The sequence below is a fragment of the Lolium perenne genome, chromosome 2, assembly GCF_019359855.2.
Source record: "Lolium perenne isolate Kyuss_39 chromosome 2, Kyuss_2.0, whole genome shotgun sequence".
Lineage (NCBI taxonomy): Eukaryota > Viridiplantae > Streptophyta > Magnoliopsida > Poales > Poaceae > Lolium > Lolium perenne.
This window is the reverse complement of record NC_067245.2, coordinates 255,718,142-255,727,818: the sequence shown is the minus strand read 5'-3', so window position 1 is coordinate 255,727,818 and position 9,677 is coordinate 255,718,142. Positions and strand designations below refer to the sequence as shown.

Below are 9,677 nucleotides of genomic sequence, written 5' to 3'. Positions count from 1 at the left end.
TCTATGGCTTCCAACTTTTTCATGACATCCTCAAGAGAGATTTCAATTTTAGTTTCATTAATAGGTGGTATTCCAACTAGACTCTCAATGATGCAACTAGCTTCTAAAGCAGGAGTACCTAGGAAATTACCCCCCGAAAGAGTATCAAGAACATACCTATTCCAGCTAGATATACCAACATAAAAGTTCCTAAGTAGGATAATAGTGGAGTGTTTCTTAGTGCACCTATGATGAGCATCACTAATTCTATACCAAGCATCTTTAAAACTTTCTCCACCTTGTTGCTTAAAAAAACGAACTTCAACTTCAGGATTACTCATTTTAGCAATAGTAAATAAAGCAAACTAGATGAAGTAAATGCAAATAACTAATTTTCTTGTGTTTTTAATATAGAGAACGCAAACAAGACAGTAAATAAAGTAAAGCTAGCAACTAATTTTTTTGTGTTTTGTTTTAGTGCAGCAAACAAAGTAGTAAATAAAGTGAAGTAAAGCAAGACAAAAACAAAGTAAAGAGATTGGAAGTGGAGACTCCCCTTGCAGCGTGTCTTGATCTCCCCGGCAACGGCGCCAGAAAAAGTGCTTGATGCGTGCAGTTAACACACGTCCGTTGGGAACCTCAAGAGGAAGGTGTGATGCGTACAGTAGCAAGTTTTCTCTCAGTAAGAAACCAAGGTTTATCGAACCAGGAGGAGCCAAGAAGCACGTTGAAGGTTGATGGCGGCGAAGTGTAGTGCGGCGCAACACCAGGGATTCCGGCGCCAATGTGGAACTTGCACAACACAATCAAAGTACTTTGCCCCAACGTAACAGTGAGGTTGTCAATCGCACCGGCTTGCTGAAAACAAAGGATTAAACGTATTGTGTGGAAGATGATGATTGTTTGCGAAGAACAGTAAAGAACAATTGCAGTAGATTGTATTTCAGATGTAAAGAATGGACCGGGGTCCACAGTTCACTAGTGGTGTCTCTCCCATAAGATAAATAGCATGTTGGGTGAACAAATTACAGTTGGGCAATTGACAAATAAAGAAGGCATAACAATGCACATACATATATCATGATGAGTACTATGAGATTTAATCAGGGCATTACGACAAAGTACATAGACCGCTATCCAGCATGCATCTATACCTAAATAGTCCACTTTCAGGTTATCATCCGAACCCCTTCCGGTATTAAGTTGTAAACAACAAACAATTGCATTAAGTATGGTGCGTAATGTAATCAACACAAAGAGAGGCGCTTGCTGGAGTTCACATTCGGGCGGGCCTCCTCGACGTTGCAGGCGAGCGTACGGTATCTGCGCTCGTGCAGCGCATCTACGCCATGGACTTCATCAACGACAACGCGGGCTGCTTCGCCAACGGCGGTAAGTTCCCCAAGAACGACCGCATCATCGAGTTCGGCAGCCACTGCATCTACTTCGGCACCGTCCCTGTGCGCCAGTGCCTCTCGCCGGTGCTGGTGGCACCGGATCCGCCAAGGTGGCTATGTGCTGGCCACGCCGCCGACAGCGTGGAGGTCATGATGGCTGGCGTGGCTGGCGCTGGCAAGGAAGCTGTGGAAGAAGGTGCTGGCCGTGCGGCATCGACCCGTCCGGCCAAGCCACCACTGGAGCGCGACGCAGGCGCTGCGGGAGCATCTTCCGCACCACCGGAGACACCACTTCAAGCGGCGATGAACGTGCTGGCGACGCCCATCGCGCAGAACATCGGCCCGGCTGCGGCTCTGGCGCAGCTGGAAGCCACACGCAAGACGCTGCTTTCCGGCGGCGCAAACATCATCCAGGCACAGCGCGAGCTGAACCTAACCCTACGTGAGTATAACGCTGCCCATGGCTTTGCTTCAGTTAGCGCTCAGGCTGCTAGGATGCCGGAAAACCAGCTTAAGGCTCGCAATCTAGATCAGGATTTGCGTAAGGAAGTTCTTGCCGGCAAAAGTACCTCTGCATCTGTGAGTATTGTAGAGAAACCTAAGTACAGTAGTCCGGATAAAACTATAAAAGCTGCTAAGGCCGCAATGGAGATGTGTGAGTCATTATCCGGTGATGCATTAGCAAAGCAGCAGGATAGAGTTAGAGAGCTGCTTGATACAATACAGGCACAAAATGACGAGCTTGCTAGAATCAATAAAGCAGCGCTCCAGTCAAAATCGATCCGATCGACAAAAGTAGCCGGAAGCAAGTCCCAGGGGCAGACGTCGTCCCCTCATCCGGATAAAAGAAGGGAAAAGGAAATGAATGCACGGCAGATGACCGTGTACGATCCGGTTCTTGCCGGAAAACAAAAAGCCGGGCCGCATGATGCCGGAGGAAAAAGCTATGGAGCAGGTCGCGGCTATGCCGGAAATGGCTATGCTGGAAATGGTTATATCGGAAACAATCATGCCGGTAGGTACGAAACCGGGCAAAATTATCGAGCTGCAAGGGCAGCGTACGCTGAAGAGGAAATGCAACCACCAAGGTACCAGCAGGCAAGAGCCGCGGAACCGGAAAGATACGAAGAAGGAGATTCCGAAGTGGAACGAATCAGAGCCTACCGGAACCCTTTGGGAGAACGTGTGGGGGAAAGATGCTTGCCAGGCCAGGATGCGAGGCACATGCTGGACAGTGTGCATCTTTCCGAGATAATCGAGTTTGAGGGTCCTCCTGGCCCAAAGTGCTTTGGCCCGCGAATCATGGGAGAAGAGCCACCGGTACGCAATTTCCAATTGCCCCGGGACACAAAAACGTATGATGGCACGACCAAGCCGGAAGATTGGCTAGCAGACTATGTCACAACTGTTTATGTGGCTGGTGGCGGAGTAAACCGGCGTTGGGCCATAAGAATCATACCGTCCTTCCTAGTAGGACCTGCACGTATTTGGCTTAACAACTTGCCGGCGGGAAGCATAAATGGATGGTTGGACTTTGAGGAAGCCTTTGTGAGCAACTTCAGCAGTACTTACAAGAGGCCAAACAGGCCTCAGGAGCTCGCTTTATGCCAGCAGCGTATGAATGAAACAGATCGGGACTATCTCACCCGGTGGAACTCAACGAGAAACACGTGTGAAGGAGTGATAGAAGCACAAGTGATTGCCTGGTTCAGTCAGGGATGCCGAAGAGGATTACCGCTGTGGCAAAGGCTACAAAGAAATATGCCAAGCACGTTGGCTGAAATGATGCGGGTGGCGGAAAACTACGCGTTGGGAGATCCAATGCAACCGGCAGTGCAAGCTGAGCCGGCACAAACAAGCCAACCCCGGCAAGATCAACACCGAGATAACCGGCACAACAAAAGAAGGGAAGACTTTCCGGACCGAAGGTATGGTCCGCAGCAAGTAGCCGCGGTGCAGGAAAATTCTGGCCCCAGCGGAAACCAGAGGCAGAAAACCGGATCACAGCCATGGGCGGGTCCTAAGAAGAAATGGGTTGAAACGGAAAAATGGGGACATAAAAAGATTGGCAAGAGCATGCGAGATACACCATGGAAGCGGCAATGGAGATGCCATGCAAGCTTCACACTCCACATCCATCGAAGCCAGCGAACCATTTGACAAAAGATTGTTCCTGGATCAAGCACTTGATGCTGAGAGGTGCGGCAAAAGATGCGCAAGCACAAGGCTGTTCCACAATACTGCCGCCCTCGCATGACATGCTGCACCAGCATCCATTACCACCACCACCACCGCTTACCGGAGCCAATACCATACCGGTACAACAACACCAGCAAGTTAACCGTGTGGAGGAAAATCATGATCAACCACCTCCGCTGGCACCTTTAGGCCGGAATGTTTACGAGGACCCACATCTGTGCTGTGTTGTCTTTGTCACTGAGCCAACCGACAGGCAAAGTGTGCATCGCCGTTCCATGGAAGTGAACGCCGTGATGCCAGCAATTCCCAAGTACATGCTGTGGTCAGATCAGGAAATCACCTGGTCATTCAAGGATCACCCCAAGATCATGCCGAATCCGGGTGGTTACGCTCTTGTTGTGGACCCAATCATGCGAGGGCCAGAAACTCGAGTCAAGTTCAGCAAAGTGCTGATAGACAATGGAAGCAGCATTGAGAATAAGCAAGTGCGTGTGGGTGGGGCGTCTTCCTAGCCTATCCACGATACCCGCTGCCGTGCGTGAACTGGGCGAGCGAGGAAAAAGACCGTGCGTGGATTGGGCGGACCAGGAAATAAGCCATGCGTGGATTCGGCGGGCGAGGAAAAAAGCGGTTCGTCACGGTCCATCATCCGGCAGATGTACCTTTTCCTCCTCTCCCTAGGCTTCCTCCCTCCCAAACCCTATTTCTCTCCAGTCTCGCTATCCTAGTGGCCGGCGGCGGCGGCGAGCGGGCAGCAGGCTGCAGGGGATGGCGAGGGGTGGTGAGTGCATCCTCTCCCCTCTTCTATCCTCTCTCGTTCTGTCCTCTCTCCTGTCTCAGGGCGAGGAACGACAAGAAGCGGCGGCAGGGAACTGGCATGTTCTCCTCTCTTGCTCTGTCTTCTCTCTCCTCTCTTGTGCGGCGGCGGGAAATAGTGAACACTGCTGCCTGGAATGGGTTCCCTCAGCTGTTCCCTCTCTTATTTGCCCCCCATGTCTTTGTTCTGACCCCTCTTTATATCTGAAGGAGCACGGGATGGTTACAGAAGACTGAGCCGGTGTCCAAGAAGAAGCCCAACAACAACATTCTTCAGGTTTGGTGATTACCCCCTAAAAAATCAGAGGTATAATTCTCCCGAGTTTATCCTTATTTGTTTCATTGTTTGTTCATAAGATTTGGTGAAGTTGAGCCTTCTTGTGGATGTATCCAAGGTCGTGGGGGTGATGGCCATCAAGATAGAGATACATGACGAGTACAACATCCTGGGCAAATCTCTCTTTCGGTAAACATCCTTTTTGTTCCTTGGTAAATTGCATGAGGTTTTATGTCGCCTTTATAATTATTTGTAAATGTTTTATTGTAGGTGGACAAGCGAAGATATTATGCAACTTTCGTTGTGATGGGCGAGGTGTACACGCATGTCTCGTAGCTGGTTGATGATGAGGTACTACTGTACTAATCTGAATAGGCTGTGGTGACGGATCTGGGATTGGTCAATGTGTGTTGAAATATCAGGGATTCAATGAACTCTGTTATTATATCATATTGATGATATGATCATGTATTAAATATATTGTATTTAGAAAGAATTGTCATTGTAGATCCTAGGCAGGTAGCATGTCATAATGCATTTGTTTCTGTCATTTTGAAATATGCATTGTTTAACTGACAAGTATTGTGATACATTGAGGAAGACCAAGACCTATGCTAATCATGTAACCAGAATAATTACTGATTCTTTCATAGGAGTACTACTTTTTGTATTTACTACATTAATGAGTCGCACAATAGGAGTTCAAATATAGCATTGTTCTAATAATGCACATGTATTTATATGTGGGTGTGTGCCAGATAGTTTTGGCTTCAGGTTTGCAAAAAGTTCGAAGGTGAATATGTAATAAGACTTACATTGTGGTCAATATGGTTGCTGAACCTGGATTGCAGAGACAAGCTCAAATTTTGTTTAGTAGTTTTTCCCCCATATTTCTAGACTGTTAAATTTGCAATGGTAGCCTCTTCTGGGCGTGCTTATGCATCATGGCATTTGTCAGTATAAATTTTTGATTATGAACTACTCTTTCCCCGCTCCTTCCTCAGCTCCGCCACGGCTCGACTTCTAAGGGATTGCTAGCTGGGTCCTAGCCATGTTAGCAACTTGGTAGGGGACGGTCTTGGTGGCTGGTTGCTCCCTGAGAAGACGGTTAAACATGGAAGGGAAGGTTGATCTATCAATGATTTTCGTTGTTCACTGAGTACTGAATTTGGAGGGATTGCACCTTTGAGCGGATACTTTGTTGTTATGTTGTGACCAGTAGGGATTGCATTTGCATGGTTCAGGAGAGCTCTCGTGGCCGGTTCGGGGATTTGCTAGCAATCATGTTGGCTGGGATCACATGGCGCTTGATATCCTCGAGGAAGTGTAAGTCCCTCACCATTTTCCCCCACCGTATGAATACTAAATTGACAAATCTGAATTTTTATTTCGATGTGATACTGAACTTGTCATTTTTGCTGTCTTGGATAGATTTATGGAACATTTATCTTCATAATTTCACATGTTTGTGTCTTCTCAGGAGCTTCAAAGCATTGCCACACTCAGAATTTGAGGTATGTATTATGAACACTAATAGAGAAGTCGAGCAATTGACTTTTGCTCTATAGTGTCAAAGTACTGAAATTCTTGTTTTCATGGTTTACTTATGAAAGAAAGCTTCCACAATCCATTGAAATTCTTTTTTTCAAGGTTTAAATTATGGAAGACATTTAACCAGCTATAAAAGTACAAAACCACAGGAGTTACATATTCATAGTATGTACTCTATTTCTCTGACATCATAGCTAGGAATATTCAGTAAAGGCTTACTGTTTTCCGATTTAATAATGCACGCTGACATAAATTTCCTGACAATAACCTTATGCATATTTGTTGCCTGTCAGTTCCATTTTAGAGACGGATGGTTTTGTAATTGTCGATTGAGGTGGTGGTAGTGCTACAAGATCTGATTCTGTTTGTTCTTTTTAGGAGTGGCCAATTCTGTCGAGAACTTACAATCTTCAAGCAAGCCATACAGTGAAAAGAAATATTGGAGCACATTGGTTCCTTCTCAAGAAAAAATCTATTTCACCCAAGACCATAAAACATGTTGTGCTAAAACAATTGATCTTGAACAGGGAGTAGACAGGGTCAGGCTGCATCGTTTTTTGGTAAAGGGCATTTCTCTTGAGGGTAGTAGGTAGGATTTTCGAAGATAGATTTCCCTTTATATGGAATTCTTTAAAGCATTGCAAGTTCTTGGAAACAATCCATTTATATGGATTCAGTGATGGATGCCACTCAAATTTGTCATCCAAGGCATTCAGGTAATTTATTTCTTAGCTCTTCAAAGGCTTGGATCTCCTCAAGTGTCCAAGCTGCTTGTTGTTGTTTTTTGTTACAAAATGAGATGTGCTTTTGAAAATTGCGAGCTACCCTAATATTGTGTTAGTTAATCTATGTGCATACCGATAAATGAAAGAATACATGTCCTATTTGTATTCGTTTTATCTAGATGACCTCAGTTAAGTTGATGATAACACTATTATACTCCAGTCGTTGAACTATACTTGCAAGTTGCAACCATAACTGGCTTGATAATAGTGGCCAATATAACTATTCTTGCCTTCGTACTCAGCTTGTACCGTCTTAGTCCATCCAAATGGGGATAACCCTTTTTTTCTGTAACCAAATGCCCATGTGCAGCTACGAAAAGAAAAAAATCCAATTTGGTGGAAGCACCACAAAAGCCCAATGATATCAAAACTGCCTATGACAGGTAGCTTGCAAATTGAAGAACTGTATAAACAATCATATTTATTACAATTTAAACCCCCCAAAACAAAATAGTAGATATCATGGAGAGAGATGGTCCTACTTACCAGAAAGTTACTTTGGGCTGATGGGAGGTGAAATATCCCACATACCATACAGCTCCTATATTTACAGAAGTAACTAATGTTCTTATGTGCTGAATTTGGGTCCAGCATAGAGCTATAACCATGCTAGGTTCAGGCTCACTCAACCTTCAGCGGAAAATACTGACTTATTTGCTTTGAGTTGGTATAGAGTTTGTGTACGCATAGTTTCTGATTTCCGTTGTGCTGCAGACTCAGCTTTTTGAACTTCATGTTGAACTTAAATTTAGAGAGAAATGAGACTACACATAAATATGTATACGATTCCCCTTTCCAACATACTTTAGCACTAACTCTGACAATATATACTTACCTTGTTCACCGTTACAATCAATTAAGCGTCGATATTGCAAAAATATAGCAGACAAATTACTGTATCTGGTTTATTCTATATTTATCCGCTTGCAGTTTCAGTAGTAGTTTGTTAACAGTTTTGCAATCATGTATTTCTTGGTGGAAAAATTAGAAGCCTACTAGCTAAATCAGTATTGATGCTTTGAATTTATCTCGTCATGCCAATCAAACATACTAGCTAAACCTGGTGATTCTTTAATTCTTGCAGGCCAGCCTTGAAGGCTTGCTTGGCTTTGTTGCCCCGAACTCAATTAATTGTCGCTCGCCTCCAGCTACTTTAGCCGGGCGTGACCAGGCTGTTCTAGCTCAGGCGTGGTGCTTCCCATAATACAATGTATTGAACAAGTTTACGACTCTTTGTCAGTATAATTGCTCAAGCTCTTCGCGGAGTTTGTATTTTTTCTCTCTATATTTTCTTTTTTGTTACTATTTTCAACATATGCTGGAAAATGCTACAAAATGTTCGTAATACATTATGGCTTGTGCTCCATATTTTCATTGTACTCGTTTATGTTCAAGAGATTATTTTTTGAGTTTTGCGTAGTAAGCAAATCAATGGCTCAAAATTCAGCATCTAGGTGCTATAATCAATCGCTTTTCTACATGCTAGGTTAAACATAAATACAAGCTCAACAGCCAATCATTGGAGAGTCCATGTGACAGGTCACTATTATCATTAGGTCTTGGAATTTGATCGCAAAGCACCGGCGAGGAGGCGCCCCATGGGGCGCCCCAACCACTAGTAAACATCATGTACAAACATACGATGCACACGCTGGGGATAACAGAAAACATGCTTCAGCCAACTCACACAACATTCCATGGAATCGTTCCGGGACTGTCCTGTGCACCGGTTGGAAAAGTCCGGGTGGATGTGTCTTTCGGAGGACGTGACAACTGCCGGGTGGAAAACATTCTGTTTGAGGTGGTGGACTTAGGCAGTCCCTACCACGCACTGCTAGGGAGACCGGCATTGGCGGCCTTCATGGCCTCAACTCATACGGCTTACCTCAAGATGAAGATGCCAGCACCTCGTGGACCTTTAACTGTGGTGGGAAACTACAAAGTCTCACTGGAAACTGCTTCCGCCGGATCAAATCTGGCAGAATCGCTGGTGATCGCAGAGGAAAAAAGGAGGATGCAAACTGCGGTTGCGCTGGCTCAGTCCTCACAGCTAAGCCTAGCGGCAATGAGTGGAAACTTGGGCGCACCGGCATTCAAGCCGACCAATGAAACAAAGGACATTGTGCTGGACCCGGCTTACCCAGACCGCACCGTTCGTATCGGTGCCGGCCTGAATCAGGCATAGGAAAGCGCGCTCGTCAGCTTCCTCCGTGAGAATCGGAATATCTTTGCCTGGTCTACTGATGACTTGGTAGGTGTTCCGAGGGAGCTGGCTGAGCACTCTCTGAATGTCCGGAAGGATGTTAAGCCGGTGCGACAACCTTTGCGCCGGTTCGCTGAAGATAGGAGAAAGATCATCGGAGAAGAAGTAACAAAGCTGTTGGTGGCCGGTTTCATCGTGGAAGTAACGCATACTGAGTGGCTGGCTAATCCGGTGCTGGTCGAGAAGAAAAAAGAACAAAACCTGGAAGCAAAAGCTCCAAAGGTGTGGCGCATGTGCATCGACTACACCAACCTAAACAATGCCTGCCCAAAAGATCCTTTCCCTCTGCCCCGGATCGATCAGGTGATTGATTCTACTGCTGGGTGCGAGTTGTTGTCTTTCCTGGATGCTTATTCCGGTTTCCACCAGATTCCCCTGAAAAAGGAAGATCAAATAAAAACTGCGTTCAT

General features: G+C 45.6%; 1 protein-coding gene across 11 annotated transcripts; it reads left to right on the top strand.

Moving 5' to 3' along the window:
- The first annotated feature begins 4,222 nt into the window (after window positions 1-4,222).
- On the top strand, window positions 4,223-8,368 carry LOC127335684 (uncharacterized). 11 transcript variants are annotated; one of them, XR_011752542.1, is made up of 9 exons: window positions 4,223-4,356; window positions 4,602-4,698; window positions 4,787-4,857; window positions 4,939-5,019; window positions 5,673-5,794; window positions 5,913-5,994; window positions 6,149-6,182; window positions 6,598-6,935; window positions 8,089-8,368. XR_011752542.1 is itself a non-coding variant. In XM_071826640.1 (8 exons), the coding sequence occupies exons 5-8, from the start codon at window positions 5,783-5,785 to the stop codon at window positions 8,206-8,208; spliced, it is 297 nt and encodes a 98-aa protein (XP_071682741.1). In that variant the 5' UTR covers window positions 4,223-4,356; window positions 4,602-4,698; window positions 4,787-4,857; window positions 4,939-5,019; window positions 5,673-5,782; the 3' UTR covers window positions 8,209-8,368. The 11 variants fall into 11 exon arrangements, 2 of the variants coding, with proteins under 2 accessions (XP_071682741.1, XP_071682742.1); XR_011752539.1 differs by having other exon boundaries at window positions 5,891-5,994; XR_007872927.1 differs by having other exon boundaries at window positions 5,891-5,994; window positions 6,100-6,182.
- The last annotated feature ends 1,309 nt before the right edge of the window (window positions 8,369-9,677 follow it).